Here is a 22,514-nt window from a genome sequence, read left to right as displayed (position 1 = left end):
GGTGATACGGAAAGATTTCAGTTAGATTACACCATGGTCAGACAGAGATTCCGAAATCAAATACTGGATTGTAAGGCGTACCCAGGAGCAGATATAGACTCAGATCACAATATAATAGTGATGAAGAGTAGGCTGAATTTTAAGAGATTAGTCAGGAAGAATCAATTCGCAAAGAAGTGGGATGCTGAAGTACTAAGGAATGACGAGAAACGCTTGAAGTTCTCGATACATGACTCGGTACCTCAACAGCGAGTCGATAGCAAGCATAGGGTTGGCACACTGAACTAACTGAGTAATAAGAAATAGCTCAGTAGGCAGTACAGTTGAAGAGGAATGGACAACTCTAAAAAGGGCCATCACAGAAGTTGGAAAGGAAAACATATGTACAAAGAAGGTAACTGCGAGGTAACTTTGGGTGACAGAAGAAATACTTCAATTGATCCATGAAAAGAGGAAGTACAAAAATGTTCCAGGAAACTCAGGAACAGAGAAATACAAGTCGCTGAGGAATGAAATAAATAGAAAATGCAGGGAAGCTAAGACGAAATGGCTGCAGGAAAAAAGTGAAGAAATCGGATAAGAAATGATTGTCGGAAGGACAGACTCAGCGTACAGGAAATTCAAAACAACCTTAAGAGTGCAACGGGAATTCCACTGTTAAATGCAGAGGAGACAGCGGGTAGGTGAAAAGAATACATTGAAAGCCTCTGTCAGGGAGAAGATTTGTCTGATGTGACAGAAGAAGAACAGGAGTTGGTATGGAAGAGATAGGGGATTCAGTACTAGAAACAGAATTTAAAAGAGCTCTGGAGGACTTAAGGTCAAATAAGGCAGAAGGGATAGATAACATTCCATCAGAATTTCTAAAACCTTTGGGGGAGGTGGCTACAAAACGACTATTCAAGTTGACGTGTAGAATGTATGAGTCTCACGACATACCATCTGACTCTCGGAAACTTACCATCCACAACAATTTCGAAGACTGCAAGAGCTGACAAGTGCGAGAATTATCACACAACAGCTTAACAGCTCATGCATCCAAGTTGCTTACAAGAATAATATACGACGAATGTAAAAGAAATTTGAGAATGCGATAGATGGCTATCAGTTTGGCTTAGGAAAAGTAAAGGCACGAGAGAGGAAATTCTGACGTTGCTGTTAATAATGGAAGCAAGACTAAAGGAATATCAAGACACGTTCATAGGATTTGTCGACCTGGAAAAAGCGTTCAACAGTGTAAACTGGCGCAAGGTGTTTGAAATTCTAAAAAAAATAGGGGTAAGCTATAGGGAGAGACGGCTCATATACAATAAGTACAATAGCCAAGAGGGAATAATAAGAGTGGACGACCAAGAACGAAGTGCTCCTATTAAAAAGGGTGTAAGACAAGGATGTAGCCTTTCGCCCCACTTTTCAATCTGTACATCGAGAAAGCAATGATGGAAATAAAATAAAGGATCAGGAGTGAAATTAAAATTCAAGGTGAAAGGATATCAATGATACGATTCGCTAATGACATTGCTATCCTGAGTGAAAGTGAAGAAGAATTACATGATCTGCTGAACGGAAGAAATAGTCTAATGAGTACACAGTCTGGATTGAGAGTAAATCGAAGAAAGAAGGTAATGAGAAGTAGTAGAAATGAGAACAGCGATAAACTTAACATCAGGATTGATGGTCACGAAGTAGATGAAGTTAAAGAATTCTGCTACCTAGGCAGTAAAATAACCAATGACGGACGGAGCAAGGAGGACATCAAAAGCAGACTAGCTATGCCACAAAAGGCATTTCTGGCCAAGAGAAGTCTGCTAATATCAAACATCGGCCTTAAATTGAGGAAGAAATATCTGAGATTGTGCGCCTGGAGTACAGCATTTTATGGTAGTGAAACATGGACCTTGGGAAAACCGGAACAGAAGAGAATCGAAGCATTGAGATGTGGTGCTACAGACGAATGTTGAAAATTAGGTGGACTGTTAAGGTAAGGAATGAGGAGATTCTACGCAGAATCAGAGAGGAAAAGAATGTGTGTGAACCCCAACCCCGACAGGGAGAAGGGACTGGATGATAGGACATATGTTAAGACATGAGAGAATGACTTCCATGGTAGTAGAGGGAACTGTAAAGGGTAAAAACTGTAGAGGAAGACAGAGATTGGAATGCATCCAGCAGATAATTGAGGACGTAGGTTGCAAGTGCTACTCTGAGATGAAGAGGTTAACACAGAAGAGGAATTCGTGGCGGAAAAAAGAAAAGGAAAATGCACAACGCGGCTGTGGGGTACCTCCTTTCAGCCTAGAATGCGGGATGAGATCATCCTTACTCGTCTTCGTACAGGCCACACTCCTTCGACGCATGGGTTCTTGTTCCGGCGAGAGGACCCCTCCAATTTGTAGTACTTGTGGCGTACAGATGACTGGCACCACATTTTACTAGACTGTGTTTTATTTTCAGACTATAGGGCAGAGGTAGATCTGTCAGCAGCTCTGCCCTCTACTTCAAGTGACGTTCAAATGAATGTGGTTTGAATTTTAGGTTTTGTGATCTGTCGAGCTTGTTTCCAAAAAATTTAGGGTGATATTGTTAATGTGTTAACTAGGTGGTTGAATCACCCATCTTTTTTGTAAGCAGGCTGCCAGTCACATTTACTGTTACTTTAGCTCCTCTGCGATTTTTTTCGTTTTAATCCTAGATATAGCACCGTTCACTATTTGTTTCACGTCGTGTGAGATGGAGTGATTTTGAGGGTCAACGCAAGTGAGGTGGGACATGATGAGTGAGTGTCATTTTGTAGGTTTACTCCTCCCCTGTGACAACGTTTTTAACTATTTTATCCATATTCATTCCTTTTAATATTTGTAAGGACGCTAATAACACCAACTTTGAGTGTTCGTAAACCTGAAACGCACACACAAACTAAAATATTACTGTTTATAAGAATTTTTGTTTGTTACTGAGCAGGAAAACTACGTTATTAAGGAGCTCTTAACGTTATCTGACTTTTTTGCTGTCAGACTTTAGTTGCTAGATGCATATAGTGATAAAATACGGCTGATAACCGTTGGCCGCACGAATACATGACTCGGATCGCATGGAGACCGCGGGCCTCAGTTAGACGACCACTGGTCTAGATACTGCGATGCTGAATGCCGCAGTAGACAGTTTGGTTTAAGAGCAATGGACATCTGTGAAAGTTACAGTCACAGAAGTAGGGGCAGACAAATATAGGTATCAGGAAGATAACTGTGAAGAAACCTTGGGTAACAGAATATATACTTCAATAGATTGACGAAAGAACGAAGTACAAAAACGTTCAGGAAAATTCAGGAATACAGAGATATACGTCACTGAGGAATGAAATAAATAGGATCTGAAGGGAAGACAAGGAGAAATGGCTGCAGGATAAATGTGAAGAAAATGAAAATGAAATGGTCGTCGATAGGACTGATACGCGTACAGAAATGTCAAGAGAACCTTCGGTGAAATTAAAAGCAAGGATGTGAACATTAAGAGTGCAATGGGAATTCCACTTACTCATCTTCGCATAAGGCGCAGCCTTAAGACACATGCCTTCTGACGGTGCGGTTGACAATGGAAGCAAGACTCAAGAAAAATTAAGACACACTAATAAACAATTATTTAACCCGGAGAAAGCTTTAGACAACGAAAAATGGTGCAAGATGTTCGGAATTCTAATAAAGACAGGAGTAAGCTACAGAAAATGACGGATAATATACACCATGTTCAAGAACTAAGAGGGATCAATAAGAGTAGAACACCAATAACGAAGTCCTCGAATTAGGAAGGGTGTTGGACAGAGATGTTGTCTTTCGCCTCTGCTGTTCAATAAATACATCGAAGAAACAATGACGGAAATAACAGAAAGGTTCACGAGTGGGATTCAGGTTCAGGGTGAGTGGATATCAATGATGAGGTTCATTGAAGAATTCCAATCCTCAGTGAAAATGAAGAAGCATTACAGGACTTCCTGAACGAAATGAACTGTGTAATGAATACGGGATAAGGGCTGAAAGCAAACCGAAAAAAGACTAAAGTAATGAGAAGTAGCAGAAATGAGATTATCGATAAACCTAACATCAAAACTGGGGATCACGAAGTTAAGGAATTCTGTTACCTTCAAAGCACATGGCAGGCGAGGCAAGGAGGACATAAAAAGCATATAAGCTTAGGCAAAGAGGACATTCCTGGCCAAGAGATGTCTGAAAGTATCAGATATCGCCCTTGATTTGAGAAATAAATTTCTGAGAAAGCACGTTTGGGGCACAGCATTGTATGGTAGTAAATCATGAACTGTAGGAAAACTGAAGAAAAAGATAATCGACGCGTCTGAAGTGTTGTGGACCAGTTGTCCCGAACCTTTCTGAGGCCATTACCGCTGAGTTCAGTCAGATAACAGCTGGTACCTACTTCTCCATTTCCACCATCATCAGCATTAGCACCTAACTACACTTTGGAATGAAACAGAATTTTATTTGAACACTTTCATATTTGAAATGTCGAAAGGTAAATGATATTTGGTTTTTGTATCTGTTTTGTTAAACCACTAACTAATGAGTCAGTGAGAAATTTAGTATGGCTTATTTCTAACAACCTTTTTTATAGAATTATGAAGCAGTTCTCAGACCATTGTGAGTGCTATCTACAACTTTCTCAGAAAAGGAAGCTAAATATCCACTTTGAGGGGAAACACTTGCTACAAAACATGCTTCCCCTGCATCATTTCCTCTTCCTAGTGACACTTGTTTCACATACACAACCTGCGCAACAATTTAAAATCAATCAAATTAAAATGTATGCGCTATAGTTAGACCTACTGTTTGTGAGTTACTTTATTGCTAGACTCCTTGCGTATGACCTCTCAGAAACTGGAAGACCTCAGGTTGCCGTTGCTTTTTACCTGACCACTGCCAATAATAATAATAACACAGTGCAGACTCTACGGTAGTGTGGTAGCCAGGACGTGGTTATTGTTGTGCTGTCAGTTAGCTCGTGTACTATTGCAAAGTGAATAATGAGCCAATTTCTGGCCTTTTTCTGGCACTACCTATATCCAAGAGAAGGCATTTCATGATATATTTAAGCGTGTGATGTATGTGTGAAAGTTTTACTTTCATATACCCATGCACAAAGTACATTTGTAGTGCACAAAGTACACTGGACTCGCATTCGGGAGGACGACGGTTCAATCCCGTCTCCGGTCATCCTGATTTAGGTTTTCCGTGATTTCCCTAAATCGTTTCAGGCAAATGCCGGGATGGTTCCTTTGAAAGGGCACGGCCGATTTCCTTCCCAATCCTTCCCTAACCCGAGCTTGCGCTCCGTCTCTAATGACCTCGTTGTCGACGGGACGTTAAACACTAACCACCACCACCTATGTCAGAAAGATGTTCAATGATTTGTTTCACAAACTGTAACCCCAAACACCATTGCGTCATACATTAATTCTAGTAGACCTTTTTGAAAAATATGTAATTATTGCTAATTTATCTACTCATTATTAGTTTATACTAACAACCTTTTAAAAATAATTTAGTTAGTTTCGTGACCACAACACAAGTCAGCCCTTTAGTTTTTACTCCTCAGAAAATTACATCCACTGCTATAAACTGATGTTTAAAATGAGGTGGACGCAGAAGATAAGGAATGAGGGAGTTCCTTGCAGAATCGACGAAGAAAAGGAACATACAGAAAACACTGAGAAGAGGAAGGAGCAGGATGATTGGAGATATGTTAAGACATCAGCGAATAATTTCCTTGGTGTCAAGAATGTCCAGAGAGTAAAACTGTAAGGGAAGACAGATATTAGAATATGCCCAAAAAATAATTGATGACGTTGGTTACAAGTGCTACTCTGACTTGAAGAGGTTAGCACAAGACAGTCAAGATTCGTGGCGGGCTGCAACAAACCAATCAGAAGACTGTTAGACTGTTGAATTCACCGCCCCCCTCCCAAAAAAAAGAAAATGAGACAATAATGAAAAATAAGCTTAGTAATAAGTCACTTTCGGTCAGATACGGGAGATTCTCAAACATAATTTGTCATGCATCTGATTAATTATGTCGCATTGTATCTGAGGATAGTCCACTTCTGACCGAAACTGGTTTTTTTAGTAAAATGACAATACGACTGTGTGCAAAACATGATTTTCCGTAAAGTTCTCGAAGCTGTGAATCATCGCCTCATCAGAATAACATTTCTTTATCTTGTATTGTAAGCATACATACATACATACAAACATACGTACCTGACGCAATGTCTCTGATGGGTGCACCAATTTGGCGACGATATTTCATTTGTGGCCAGAAAACGCAGTAGAAATTAATTTATTTGAAAAAAGTAAAACTTAAGTATTTGGTCCAGTCCTGTCGGATTGAGCACATAACCACAAACATAACCGTCGCTCTGCCCCTCTCGCTTTGCCGTACAGCACAAACCAGCGATGTCCTCATTGCGAGGCACAAACTTCGCCTATCCGACTCATACAATGGTTTTTGTTTTAATTATGCGCTCGTGTGTCTTCATAAGACAACTTCCGAGGGTCGCGGAACGCTACTGACTGCTTGTTGTATCAGCCAGTGCCGGCTTCTGATAATCCGATTAGTGTGGTGAAAGTGAATTACAGTTCCCATTATCGTCGTGGATCAAGTACACAACTTACTTTAGAATATACACAATATAAATTTAATTCTAGAGTCCTCAAATTTGCTTTTGCATTTTACCTCTCATACGATTAAGGATTTGTGTAATTTACGATAAAAATTAATAATCACGAATAAGAGATGTCCTAAATAATGACAACACCTGAACCACCTGAGAAGCGAGATGCGGGGCTGTACATTACGCCAGCAGCTCATCGGCTTTTTTTTAAAATCCTTTTTCTACACTACACATTTTCACAAATCTCTTGATACGTCAAATGACTAACCCGAGAGAGCCAAAGCATACATGTACTACCATGTCCTTTACCTATTTACGATTATGTAAGAAATCAGAATAAATGATTATAATGAAATCACGCATGGTAATCTCCTCATCATAATCATAATCATCAACGATTAGTCTTATTAAGTCTATTTTGTGTTCAAGGATCTCAGAACTAGACTCCATCTACTGCTTTCCCATATGCCTTTGTAATTATACATGTTTCATTTGGACACCTATTAATGGACATTCTTTCAACGTAATGTGATCATTTTATCGGCTGTCCTTTCATTACATGTAATACGAGTCTTATTTCTTCATTTCGGATGTAATCAACTCATGTTTATACTAAAATCTAGAGTGGAAAATCCTTTTCTGCTGCCTGGACTCCTTATTTCTGTTTTTCTGTCAAGGTCCAACATTCTGCTTCATGAAGGATTAAAGGGATTTTTTATGGTTCTATACGATTTTATCACTGACTCAACGTAGACGTTGCCATCTAAGCTTCTTTTAATTGTACAGTATAAACTAGAGAATTATTTAATTTGGAAGTGAATGTCTTTGGAATGTTATAACAGAGATCTTTATAATTATTGATGTCTTCCACGTGTTTGTCTCCTATTTAGATTGTTACTCTCGTCAACTGTTTTTCAGTGAGCGTTATTTTTTAGTTTTACGTGTAAATACTTCAAAAATGTATCTTTTGTTATTAACTATAGTTCGTGGGCTGACTTCTTTAAATCGTCTTCTAATTCTATAGTAATTACTTGTCATTTTCACATGGTAACACCAAATTAATTACTTTACACTCAGCTAAACATAAAAATATCAATACGCCCAAACTGTAAGACAGTCATCAAAAAGGTAATGTTTATACAGTGAACAGAATACTCAATCTAAAAACTTATAAAAGGTATAGCCTTAAAGCAGCCTTAAAGAAGAATTATCCGTATATTTCATTTATTCATTTACACATCACGTACCGTAAATCCCACCACAAATCAGAGCCTTGATGGATGTGCAATGAGTCTTGTCATGCATTAGTGTAGAGGAGTAGGGTGATCTCCTTCGATAGACCTCTGACATTCTGATATGAGTGCAAGAAAAGAAATGATCTGTTCAGTGGATTTCTTGAAAATTGTTTAGTGTTTACTCTTGCATACTTATACAATAAACCTACATTCAGATAGTCTTTATTTTCTGTCATACTTTTATTCCAGAAAAAGTCTCATTTTATGGGAAGAAACCTCTGTAACCAATAGACGGGACATTACCTCAGAATGGATAAATACAGATTCTGTGTGGTTTTCAAAGGAATCTTATACCATTTATCCTGCAAAATAGTGACAAGTTCAGGTAACCATGATGGAGGTAGATAGCGATCACGCATCATTCTTTCAATAGTACAAAGGCTCAATAATACTGAGATATGGAGACTGTAGTGGCTAAAGGAGATGCAACAGTTCATTATAGTGTTCACAAAACTAGTCCCTCAAGATGCGAGCTGTGTGAACAGGGGCCCTTGATTTGTTCCGTTCCACGGAGATATCCACTAGAGAGAATGTAGTCACAATATAACAAGTTTATTTCTCGAACACATCAGTAAAGTCTGCAATGCATTACGGAAGTAAAGGTCCTTCTGGTCCGAAATTAAACAAAGTTCTTCTGCAAGTGAAAAGTAAACTATAGTTCTCCAATGAAAAACAAAATTAAAGTAACTAAATAAAAAATAATTAAATCCCTCAACAAGTGAAAATAATTAGCTGATCCTTTAAAGATGAGCAAGGTCGTAAAGTATGAATGAAGTTTCAGCTCAACATCAAACAAATTCCTTAATTCTTGGGTTTGAAAACAAAGTCCCCACTCCAGCTTAAGTCGCGGAAGCAAACACTTCCGATATATTTTACAATTGTTCATATAAGAAGTTGCGAAGATCAACAGCACAGAAAATCTCTAAATCGGACAAGGATAGAAGCACTATGAAAGGCTTTGGGACTGTCTTATCGGTGAAGTAAAAAGCAGCAGAAATTATACGAAGCCGCAGCTAGCACGTGCTGTTGCTGCTAGACTAAATACCGTAACCAACAACAATCAAAAAGAAATGCGAAGTACATCTATTTAAAAAAGCTATTAAAATGCACTTAACTCCTTTTTAAGTGACAGTCTCCACTCCTTACGATCTGCACATGTAAGCATGAAAAATATGTGGAATGATTTCAAAGAGACAGTATCGACGGCAATTGAGAGATGTATACCACATAAATTAATAAGTGTTGGTATTCATCCCTCATGGTACGCAAAACAGGTCACATCGCTGTTGCTGTAACGAAATAAGCATGCCAAATTTAAAAGAACGCAAAATCCCCAAGATTGTCAAAGTTTTGCAGAAGTTCAAAATATAGCGCGTACTTGAATGCGAGATGCTTTTAATGATTTCCACAACTAAACTCTGTCTCGGAATCTGGCAGAAAACCCACAGAGATTCTGGTCATACATAAAGCACATCAGTAGCAAGACGCAATCAATACCTTCACTGGGTGATAACAACGGTGAAGTCACTGATGACAGTGCCACAGAAGCTGAATTACTAAACACGGTTTTCCGAGACTCCTTCAACAAAGAAGACGAAGTAAAAATTCCTGAATTTTCAATAAGAACAACTGCCAAGATGAGAAACATAGAAGTAGATATCCTCGGTGTAGCAAAGCAGCTTAAATCACGTAATAAAGGCAAGGCCTCCGGTCCAGATTGTACACCAGTCATGTTCCTTTCAGATTATGCTGATACAATAGCTCCATATTTAGCAATTACATACAACCGTCGCTCATAGAAAGTCCCGTACCTTAAGACTGGAAAATTGCTCAAGTCACACCAATAGCCAAAAAGGGAAATAGGAGTAATCCACTGAATTACAGGCCCATTTCACTAACGTCTATTTGCAGTAGGGTTTTGGAACATATACTGTACTCGAACATTATGAAGTACCTCGAAGAAAACGATTTACTGACACATAGTCAGCATGGATTCAGAAAATATCGTTCTTGCGGAACACAACTAGCGCTTTATACACATGAAGTAATGAGTGCTATCAACAGGGGATGTCAATTTGATTCCATATTTTTAGATTTCCAGAAGCCTTTCGACGCCGTTCCTCACAAGCGTCTTCTAACCAAACTGCGTGCTTATGGAATATCGCCTCAGTTGTCCGAGTGGATTCGTAGGAAGGTCACACTTAAGAGTCCAGACGGAGCAGGCGGTGTGCTGTCCTGGAAGGTGGTGGTGGAGTCCATAGGAAGGAGTGTGTGAAATCTTGTCGGTTGCTCGCTGCGATGGAACGCGCGCCTGGCTAAATATCTGCCTCGCGGTAGGATACATGACGGCATGTTTTCGTCAGATAGCGCCGCGGATGCAGGAAGAGATGCGGTCCGTCAACGACTTCTACCGCCGCAGTGCACGCTGCCTGGTAGCCTGGTATGAACGTTATTGCCACCACCTGCTTGGACGTTGAGGCGTTACCATTGGGAAACAAGCAATGTACCTTGTGATTGACCTGATCAGCCAAAATGGCCACATAATCCTTGGCAGTAAGGCAGCCGCGCAGAGTAGCCATGGGGCCCATGGAATACCATAATATGGTTGCCCATAACGTCATTGAATCCCCACTATGTTTCGCGCTTGGGACGTAAACTCGTCCAAAAGTTGTAAACAGTGCGAAACAAGTCTCGTCTGATAGAGATCTTCCATTGCTCCATATTCTAGGTTTTATGGCTTTGGCACCACGTTCTCCAGTTGAGGCATTTACAAAACTGGTGAGTGGTTTCTGAATTCCACCTCACCATGTAATTCCCTGTTTATGAAGCTTCCTTCATGTTGTTTTGGTGCTGACAGGATTTGCGAATGCGACACTCAGCTCTGCAGTGACTTCTGCCGCTGTCGTTCTCTTACTTTTCCTCACAATCCTCTTTAATGACCCTCCGTTACGATCACTCAACACACACGTTCGTTCGCGTTGTGACATAGTGTAAGATTTTTTTTCTTTTTTTTTTTTTTTTGAGACATCGGTCTTCAGATTTCTTTGATGCGTCCCACCACGAATTCCTCGTCCATTCCCTGTATGCGGTATAAATCTTCAATACAGTGCCTCTTGAAACACCAAACACTTCAGCTACATTGGGTTGCAGAAGCCACTACCGTACGGACACCAACAATTTGCCCATATTCGAATACACTTAGCTCCGACATAATGCACTCACAGCTATACATAATACCGTTCTGGCCACGACTGAGACATACAACGTACTAAGGGCATGACATAGGTGCCATTCATGGTTAAATATAACAGCGCAACCTTCAGGCTCAGCTAGCATCTGCATATATGTTGAAGCACGCATTTCGCGTGGTCTTTCCGTATTTTTCTCCACACCTGTATTTTTTTAAATAAATTCTTTCCCTCAGATACAATAGGGAGGGGGAGGGTAGCGTGAATAAGCATATGCTCAAGTAAATCTTATTCCCTCGAGAAACTACACTGCGTATGGGTCGAATATTCAAGTTTTCCGCTCCTTCTGGGATTCAGAGATGTGTATACGGAACGTACAGAATAAATTTTCTTGCTTTCTGGAAGGTTTGAGCCGTTTATTTGAGCAGTAAAAGGTGGACGACAAATAGAAGACTTTCATATGTGGTGCAGAGAAGGACGCCGACGTTTAGACGGGTAGATCGCATAACTAATAAGGAGATACAAAACAGAATTGCGGAGACAAGATATTTGTGGCACAACTTTCGTAAAATTAGGGATCAGTTGATAGGATATATCTTGAGACATTTTAGTTTAGTACTGGAGGGAAGTGTAGGAGATAAAAATCGTAAAGGAAGGCCAGGACAAAGGTACAGTAAGCAGATTCACAAAGATGTTACTGCTGCTACAATGGAAGGTTAGCAAGATTTAAGTGTGTTTGAACGTGGTGTTTGAACGGTACACGAGCGATGGGACACAGTATCTCCGTTGTAGCGATGAAGTGGGGATTTTCTCGTACGACTTTTCATGAGTGTGCCGTGAATATCAGGAATACGGTAAAACATCACATCTCCGACATCGCTGCGGCCGGAAAAAGATCCTGCAAGAACGGGACCAACGATGACTGGAGAGAATCGCTCAACCTGACAGAAATGCAACACTTCCACTGATTGCTGCAGATTTCAGTGCTGGGATGTCAACAAGTGTCAGCGTGTGAACCATTCCCTTGATAACCGCGAGACACAAAACTTTACGCCTCGCCTGGTCCCGTCAACACCGCCATTGGAATGTTGATGACTGGAAACATGTTGCCTGGTCAGACGAGGCTCGGTTCAAATTGTATCGAGCGGATGGACGTGTACGGGCATGGAGACAACCTCATGAATACATGGACCCTCCATGGCAGCAGGGGACTGTTCGAACTGGTGGAGGCTCTGTAACGGAGCGCAGCGTGTGCAGCTGGAGTGATATGGAACCCCTGCTACGTCTAGATACGACTCTGACAGATGACACGTACGTAAGAATCCTGTCTGATCACCTGCATCAATTCATGTCCATGTGCATTCCGACGGAGTTGGGCAATTCCAGCAGGACAATGCGACACCCCACACGTCCAGCATTGCTACAGAGTGATTCCAGGAGCACTCTTCTGAATTTAAACACTTCCGCTGGCCACCAAACTCCCCATGCATGAACATTATTGCGCATATCTAGGATACCTTGCAACATGCTGTTCAGAAGAGATCTCCACCCCCTCATATTCTTACGGATTTATGGACAGCCCTGCGCTGGCCTCTGTGGCCGATCGGTTCTAGACTCTTCAGTCCGGAACCGCGCTGCTGCTACGCTCGCGGGTTTAATAGTGCCTCGGGCATGGATGTGTGTGATGTCCTTAGGTTAGGTAGCTTTAAGTAGTTCTAAGTCTAGGGGACTGGTGACCTCAGATGTTAAGTCCTATAGTGCTTAGAGCCATTTGAACCATTTTTTGACAGCCCTGCAGGATTCATGGTGTCAGGTCCATCCGGTACTACTTCATACATTAGTGGAGTCCATGCCACGTCGTGTTTGGGCACTTGTGCGTGCTCGAGGAGCCCTAAACGATATTGGGCAGGTGTAGCAGTTTCTTTGTTTCTTCAGTGTATCATGAAGCTGCCTACTAGGTGTCGTCAGAAATTTGTTAATTTAACTGCTAATCAGTTTTAGAGAATAAAGAATACAGAAAAAAACAATATGTTTGATTCGTAAATTTTGCCCTTTGCACTTTCGTAATGGCTAAGCAACGCAAATTAAATTACCGATGGTCACACGAATGCTTGTGAGTTGAGTGTCTGTTGTCGGCACGCAGACGCATCTTCCCGGAGCTGAAGGTGTGCGTGTCGGGCCTGGAGGCCGGCGAGCAGTACGTTGTGGCGCTGGGGGTGCGGCTTAGCTGCGTGCAGCGTTTCCGCTTCCACAAGGGCCGCTGGGCGGCGTGGGGGCGCGCCGACCCGCCGCGGCGCGCGCCCGCTCGCAACCTCTTCCTGCACGCCGACGCTCCCGCCGACGGCCGGCATTGGAGCCGCTGTGCCGTCTCCCTGTACGCCGCCAAGCTCACCAACGACCCCGCCTCGAGTGTGCCGCTCGGCGCTCAGGTGAGACCTCACACACGGTTACACGTACAAAATGAGTCTCCCCGGAGTCGGAGCTTCGTTGTGAATGGACAACCCACAGCACAGGAGGTGCAGTTCGACATCTGAAATTAAAATTTAAAACAATCTTGATCGCAATTTTTTACGGGAGTGAGTGACCGGTTTCGACTCTTTTATAGTGTCATCTTCAGACTCCAGAGCGGTGGATGGACACTGCCAGACGAGTTCCGTCGACCCTTGACGCTCGTGTAATTGCTTAGTTACACGAGCGTTGAGGGTCGACGGAACTCGTCTGGCAGTGTCCATCCACCGCTCTGGAGTCTGAAGATGACACTATAAAAGAGTCGAAACCGGTCACTCACTCTATTACAAAACTTGCGATCGAGACTATTTTAAATTTTAATTTCAACAAATTTTACGATCGCTGACTATGTTTTCAAAAATTTTGTCGAGCCGGCCGCGGTGGTCTAGCGGTTCTGGCGCTGCAGTCCGGAACCGCGGGACTGCTGCGGGCGCAGGTTCGAATCCCGCCTCGGGCATGGGTGTGTGTGGTGTCCTTAGGTTAGTTAGGTTTAAGTAGTTCTAAGTTCTAGGGGACTTATGACCTAAGATGTTGAGTCCCATAGTTCTCAGAGCCATTTGAACCTTTTTTTTTTTTTTTTTAATTTTGTCGACAGCTGAAGCCTATGCGCATACGCCTTAACGCGCAACTTGCAAACAACAGGTAGCGACACTGCATATGATTACCGAGCGAGGTGGCGCAGTGGTTAGACACCGGACTCGCATTCGGGAGGACGACGGTTCAATCCCGCGTCCGGCCGTCCTGATTTAGGTTTTCCGTGATTTCCCTAAATCGCTCCAGGCAAATGCCGGGATGGTTCCTTTCAAAGGGCACGGCCGACTTCCTTCCCCGTCCTTCCCCAGACAACCCCAACTGCATATGATCGTATTAACAGGTTATGTTCGTGCAACCAATAATACGACAAATATAAAATTTCAAAATCAATATTTTCTCTCTTGTCAGAAGAGAGTACATGTTCTGGGTTTCCTGCAGACACAGCTTTGCAGTGGTGCAGGTAACTGGTGCATCACGATGTGGAACTGAAATCGAGCGGAAGCTGGAAACGAACTCCAAAGTCTGTACTGTGGAGGCGTGTAAACCGGAGTCCTATTTACGTCTTGATGTCACAACAGAGTGAGCCACAGCACAAAACGTCGCACTGTGTTTAAATAGCTTCTTCCTGTTGCACTAAAACTCCGGTACACCCGCTGTCCAGCACCAGAAATTTAATTATGCGTACAGTTATTTTAATACATGGCACTGTTGTACGTCACCCCTAACTCTTCAAGTTAGATTCCAGGGTTGTTGAGAGTCCTAACCGTTTCTGAATAAATGTTGTGGAGTAATTAAACCCATTAATTACTACAACGAAGAATGCATTTTACAGTCCCACACGCATTTAATCTTGAAGGTATGGACACGTAGGCTCTTATAAATATACAAACGCACTGTACTTTGCAGTACCTAACGCAGATTTAAATGCTTTATGTCAATATCTCAATCATCACAAATCCTGCTCAAGACTGGTAAACAATTAACAAATGAGTTCAGCTCAGAACAATATTAAGAGTCAATATATTTATACGCGAACATTTACTTAGGACCATAAACTTTAAAAGCTATTCCTAACGTAATATATGAGATTTCTCTCTTTTGTTTAATATGATAAATTCCATCGCGGAAAATAAGGATAACTTTGTGCCCTCAGTCTGAGATAATATTCAACTGCCCCTGGGTATCAGTGATTTAGTCTGGTGCGAAATACAGGGTGATTCAAAAAGAATACCACAACTTTAGGAATTTAAAACTCTGCAACGACAAAAGGCAGAGCTAAGCACTATCTGTCGGCGAATTAAGGGAGCTATAAAGTTCATTTACTTGTACATTTGTTCGCTTGAGGCGCTGTTGACTAGGCGTCAGCGTCAGTTGATGCTAAGATGGATCGGCCGTGACAGAGCACTTCATCACTGGCCTCCAAGAAGCCCTGATCTTACCCCCTGCGATTTTTTCTTATGGGGGTATGTTAAGGATATGGTGTTTCGGCCATCTCTCCCAGCCACAATTGATGATTTGAAACGAGAAATAACAGCAGCTATCCAAACTGTTACGCCTGATATGCTACAGAGAGTGTGGAACGAGTTGGAGTATCGGGTTGATATTGCTCGAGTGTCTGGAGGGGGCCATATTGAACATCTCTGAACTTGTTTTTGAGTGAAAAAAAACCTTTTTAAATACTCTTTGTAATGATGTATAACAGAAGGTTATATTACGTTTCTTTCATTAAATACACATATTTAAAGTTGTGGTATTCTTTTTGAATCACCCTGTATTTCTCTCTTAATATTGGTATAGGAAAAACTGTACTCTCATTCTTAATAGTACGTTGTTCTTACAATCATATGGAAATATTTTCTTTTATTTTGGAAATGTCTTTTCTTAATTTAGAATATCTGCGAGTTCTTTTGGCTGGGCTTAGTGTATCGCAACGTTAATGCTATCTCTCATTATCTGCGATCACACATAACAAATATGGAAAATAATTATATAATCCGTCTATCTTAATAACAAAACATACGACCAACTGAGGTTTCAACAACCAAAGATATGAATACTGTTTATTTAATTTTTAGCAGTTTCAGTTACTTGCTTTCCTAACAGATTTTGTCACTTTTACTGAACTTAATTCATCAGAATTGATGAATTTAGCTTTTCTAGGCAATAGTGAGACTTGTAAACGTCTTTTCTTTTAGAAAAATTATGTTTACGTAGAACGTATTTCAGAACATTTGGTTCAGAGACTAGAAATATGTCTGTCTACTGAAATTAACAATCAACATAAACTTTTTATTTTGGTTTACACTTTCATTAACGCACATAGCTTGTTTTTGATTTTCAACTTTACATATTTCACAACAATCAAACGTAGCTCGTGTGTAGGTACCAGCAACAAAACTAATAATTGCACCCGCGAACGGTAAGAATACACACAGATAATTAAGTAAGGAAAAATCCTAAGTGCTACCGCCTCTTTGGTCCCTGAATGTTATACAATTCAGCAAAGTCTATCCTCTTCAGGCATTGGCGATTCGCGATTCCTTAGAGTTTTTGTTAAATCAAAATTGGCCATTCGTCTTCAGTAACCAATCAAGTCTCAGTTTCACTACATGCTGTTCGTTCAATCGTTTGTCTTTACTGGATTTTACATTCTACAACCATCAAGAGCACGATCAGCTCAAATGATTGTGGGCAAAGTCAATATTAACACGCCGAGTAATTACTACTGTAATCTGTTAATGTCTGTATATTCAAAAATACCCACTTGGGTTAATATCTCGCTCGAGGCACCATAGAACTGCTCTACTCTCCACAAAATACGAGCAGCAACGCAAATACTTCTGGGAACGGAGTCAGCCAACTGACAGTACACTACAGACAAAATGTGGATAACTTCCAACATAGTCAATTATACCAATAACTACCACCAAAAGACTTGACTACTACAGTTCCTTCCACGCTACACGAAAGTCATGAATCATTACTTCCGTCCGCAAAATCCTAATAACCAACAAAGATCGCCCTTGCCGGTACTAAACAATTCGTCGGAGCGAACATTACCAGTGGAACCTACTCGAACATAGTCGGTCGCAGATCGGCCTTGGGAGCAAAAGCTCGCAGCTCCACCAATTAACGGTAGTCTCTTCACAACATTTGACTTACCATACTCGTAAGTCTGCTTATCAAAAGACTGACCCCATCAAACCACAAATCAAACCTCAACCAAGACGGACTATGACCGTTGTCTTTTGACGAACTGACTCCTACGAAGCTTGTGGACAGCCTTTCTCAAGTATAAGTCATTTGGAAACATTAGTCCGAACAAATAAGCAACGCTGCCTCGATATTTGACAATAATTTCAATATATTCGTCAATCCTCGGCAAGCTGGAGCAGTGGCCGGCTTCTCTGCAGTGCCGTTACATCTCTAGTTCGTGCAATGACAAGTGGCTGCCTCGCTGCTTCGTCGTTAAGTCTCCTATTGGCTTCCAGTGTACCGTGTATCTAAAACATTGGTACAACAAACGTACGTAAAAATTATATACATATTTTTACATGCCCTTTTTACATGTTCCAATACCCATTTGCTCTCTTATGCCGAACAATAGTAAAGGAGAACTCACACCGTGCTCATGACACAGCTGGCTCCGTCACCAACGAGCAGGTATCAGTCGTCGTGGTATTGAACCTTTGTTAGAACGTCCTGACCGTTGTTTAAAGAGACTTGGTGATTATGTTAAAAGATACTGTTATGTCTCTGTACTCTGAAGTGTATGGCGACATTCAGTATAAGCTACTTGGTGTGCCATAATAATTTGTGACTCATGTTTTGGACTCCCCTCGCACAAAATATCAAAACTTTAAATCACAGTTACAACATTTTTAATAACAGTGAAAATAGTTGAAAGATTTATAAGGAAGATCATGTGTCACATGCAGTACATAGTTGATGCATAAATATTTCACTTCCTTTTATCTACTTAATGTAACCCACGTTTTTAGTTATAAATCTCACAAGCATTTTCATTCTATTAGAAGTTCACAATCACACATTTTCTGAACTACCTGTTTGGGATTAGTAATTGCATGGGGCTAGGAGCAGTTGTTTTACACTTCTTAGTCCGATTTAAAAATGTGTCTCATAGGATTTTGCTATCCATTGCTTCCTACATTACTAATTCCCTCGCAACACTGCTTGCAATAATTTTACGTTTGTATCTTCAAAAACCCGTCTTTCAGGATGGACTGTTTTTGCTTTCCCACCCTTCAGGGCTTGGGATGAGTCCAACTGCTTGTTTCGAAGGGGTGTTTGCCCCCACAAACTACGTCTTATTTTATTTTTTTTTTCCTGGTACTATCCATGTGCTAAGGCTCCACAGTCCTCCTAACGCTTCACTCCGGACCCATCAGTGGTGACTTGCGTTTATCCAGGTGCTCGGCGGCCCTCGCCGCTACTACAGTCTGTAAGCCTGCCGTGCACTCTAGGGAATTCCGTTGCACGCACTCAGTTAAAACTCAGATGTCTGCAGAGTCGAAGGTCGGGTTAGTACGCAGTAAGCACCAATCAATACTAAATTAATCAGAGCACACAGTGATGATATGTTGCACTATCATTCCTTCCCTTACTCTGTTGACTCGATAACACAACTTTAGCTGTAGAAAATGAGTGTGGTCAGTGATACAACATATTACTGTCACCTCTCATCCCACTTCTCACTGTAAAAGGACCAAGAGTTTTGAAAATCAATATCTGGCTATCAGTTTTCTGACGCAATTTAATTCTATTTATCAAATACAACTCTTTAATCTAAACCAAAATTTTTCACTTAATGCCTACTGACCCTATATTTTGTTTTGTTCCAAAATTGTCTATTATCCTAGATATTTTCATCCGAGTCTAATTACGTTAAGGGTTTACGGAATATCCTACACTTACAATGTTAAATTGAGTCAAAAGTTACGAACGTTTCCTCGTGAGTTATTGGGACTATACTCTTAAATTTTTAATAGAATGCAAACATTTGTTCTTCTTTTCCACTGAATTAATGATTTTGGAAATATAAAGCTCAGTTTTTGAGATTTATTTTCTGAAGCTTAAAAAATTGTACATTTGAGAAAGTATATTAAAATACAGTTCCTACAATACAAAATAATTTCACAAATCTTTTAATCCAGATATATTAAAAGGCTTTAAGGAACAACACCTGAAAATTACATCTTTCTACCATAAATATACTCTGAGAAAATGTACCTCGTGCAGTACACAAAATAAATTTAGTTACGGGAAATGAGCTTCAAATATTTTACTTCGAAGCAAGCCTGCTGCATAGCTAGTATTATCACAAGTGTCTAAAAGCTTCGTTTTGTGGCCCTCCTATGATCTCTGGCCATCTTTTAATAGGTTTTTACTGCATTATCTGCAGACATGAGCCGGTCTTTTCTAAACAAAAAATAGCTGCTGCCGTTTTTACTCCTACACAGAGCATCATCTGTTACGCTGCCCTGATTGAAAGATGAAACAGCATCATAAATGCCAAACTGAAGAATATTTATACCCACAAACACAGTTTTAGATATTCTATTCCATACCACGTTTCTTTAGTAGCCTAATATGTGCGAAATCTGAGAATTTTGGTTTTATTTCGTCCATTATTGCAGGTGGCAAATGATGAGGTTGGTTGTATTGTTTCTCAGTTACCTTGCCTCTATTGTACTTGCACCAACTACTGCCTCCTATTCAACATAGCCCATGTTTGGGATTCCCATTGCTTGAAGCTGTGTGAAGAAAACAGATCCTCCACTGCTCTTCTCATTAATTCTACATCTGCTGTATTCTGTTAGACCATACCACTTCTGAATGTGGTCTATAGCAACATCTGCCACTCTGTTTTTCGAATCTTAAGTTTTTCCATCCTTCGGTTTCTTGCCTTCCATGTTAGCCTTGAGCTGTCGAGGTCTTGATCCCATGCGTTTCTGAACGTGACCAGTGCAGTCTGCAAATGTTGACACTGTCCCATACGGCCTCTGTTCCTCACTGTGGGTCACCATATCCAAGATAATTTATCCATTTATCGCTATACCGTTTTACTGAGCATTCATAAATACTTTGTACTCCAGCAACTTCCAAATCACCGCTAAAAACTATAACAATTTGGAATGCACTTAGCCAACGTCAACGCTTGTAGCTGTTACAACACCATTCAGAGTTGTGTGACCTTTCTTCAGCCAGTTCCCATCAAAAACTATGGACAAGTCCCTAATATTATTATTATTTTCAACAACAGCTTCCTCACCAGCTTCTCTCATATTTTCCCATGTTACATCTTCGAGAGCAGAGCGTATTACAATGATGTGTTTGTCGTATTTTATGGGTGGAGCACGGATGTTCATCACACATAACACGACACCTGTAGCCATGCCCTTACCTATAGACCGTAATCCATAAACCAGTCTAACGTTTATATAATACAGTTTATCTGTATGTGCAGTAACATGTGAGGAATTGAAAAATTGCAGTAGTTGCACATCAACTCTAATTCATAAGAAAGTTCTATATGTATGTTTGGTTCCAGTGATACACCACATTTCCCACACTGTTTGCAACATACATTGTTCTCCAAAAGATCTAATAATAAAGACACATTAATCATCTCATATTTTATAGTCGCAGCATTTAGTTTCTTGTATCGTTCTTCAGTTCCAACTAGTTTTCTTTTTAAAGAACTTTCGGGTATCGTGGCAGCAGCGTGATGCAATGTATCACTATAAGGGAAGAGGTTAGACACTACTAGAACGTCAAATAATGATGTAGAACTATGAATCAGACGAGCATTTAGCACCTTTTACTTTCTTGTGTCAATGTACACTTTTTTAAATACCTTCAGACCAGATCTTGACATCTTGAAGTGAGGAAAACTCAGTGACTTCACCAAAAATGAGTTTCACCAAAAGCACATGGATTTACTAAAAAACTAAACAATACAAACGCTAAACATAGTGTGCTGCAGTTTTTAAAAAACTATTTAAAATACTTCTATGTATGCCATAACAATATTTCATGCACAAATTTAAGCGGGAGACCTCAAATATTTCCAAAATTCATTTTCCCAAAAATGATTTTCTTATTGAAAAACTCATTCCGTATACCCTTAATCAAATTGCTATAATAAAAAACATGTACGTACAAATAAACTGCAATGAACTTAATCGCAGCACACAAAAACAATAAGAGTTAACACCTTTCTCGCACTACATTGTTATGTCGTACACTCTTTTCCCTTCTCTTTATATTGAATATCACTATTTACCACTCTTTCACACTTACAACACACATCACAACATTTGCTCTTATGGCTCTGCTAATGTTCGTGGCATTTAGAGACGGATGTGGGGTGACTCTCAGCTCTCCATCTGTGGTGCCTCCTGTGTTGAAGAGACCTTTCGGAAGATATGGGACAAGAGAGTGCTATTCTGCTTTATGCAGCAGTACAGTGTAGTCGTTCCTTCTTCGTCACAGACGATCTCTGTAATTTCCCATTAGCTTTGTCTCTTTCTCAGCTGTGGGCTAGGTTCGCAAACCTCAGAATTTCGCCCTATAATGGTGCCCTAATGGCACCAATTGCCGAACCGTGTGGAAATGGTTTTCCGCAGTCTACCCCCCTTCTACTTCTTGCTGCTTTGTCGTTTTATCGTCTCATTCCTACTCGCCTGAATCGTGAAATCATTGAAAGTCTTTCTCGATTGTTTCCATGCTTCTAAGAAAAGTAACAATAAACATACTTCTTTTAGACCTTAGACTTTCATACCTTTTGAATGGAACATTTGCAGTTAAGAAGATCACTTCCAACTTACTGTAGTCCTTAAATGTACGACATCTACGCTAGCTCTGGTTTTATAGACGTTGCAGCGTGCGTGTATGGTCTATCATTGCCTTGCTGGAAGAGAACATTAGGAGGTATTACTTTTCAGCACACGCTCGTATATTAGTGCACAGGGGTGCTTAGTCCGTTTAATTTCACAAAAGCACCTACAACAGGTTTACCAGCCAGCGCTAGCACTCAAGACTGCTTAGTCTCTTTCGTTTATATACTGAAGTTAAACACTACTTCACGTAGTTTTCTAGTGCTTGTGGCCACCTTGTCTTTTTTTTTCTAGGCTCTACAGTGATACTTATCGTTTATAAAATTGCTCATAGGGATAATTTTACACCTTCGAAAACTTTGTGTACCAATACATCTAACATTCAGTCTGCTACCTCAGTTTCTTGCATTATACTGTTTTCCACCGAAACTTTGTCACACATCAGTAACCC

The 22,514-nt window shown here is 40.6% G+C and overlaps 1 protein-coding gene across 1 annotated transcript in view; it reads left to right on the top strand.

Moving 5' to 3' along the window:
* The window catches only part of LOC126433826 (T-box transcription factor mls-1-like), a 190,039-nt gene that overhangs the window by 93,233 nt on the left and 74,292 nt on the right, over positions 1–22,514 (top strand). Inside the window, exon 3 of the mRNA XM_050090451.1 lies at positions 13,306–13,591. Within this exon, the coding sequence (XP_049946408.1) occupies positions 13,306–13,591 (286 nt within the window). The remainder of the gene's footprint in view (positions 1–13,305; positions 13,592–22,514) is intronic.

This window comes from Schistocerca serialis, chromosome 1, assembly GCF_023864345.2.
Source record: "Schistocerca serialis cubense isolate TAMUIC-IGC-003099 chromosome 1, iqSchSeri2.2, whole genome shotgun sequence".
In the NCBI taxonomy this organism is placed as follows: Eukaryota; Metazoa; Arthropoda; class Insecta; order Orthoptera; family Acrididae; genus Schistocerca; species Schistocerca serialis.
This window is presented reverse-complemented; position numbering and strand designations above follow the sequence as displayed.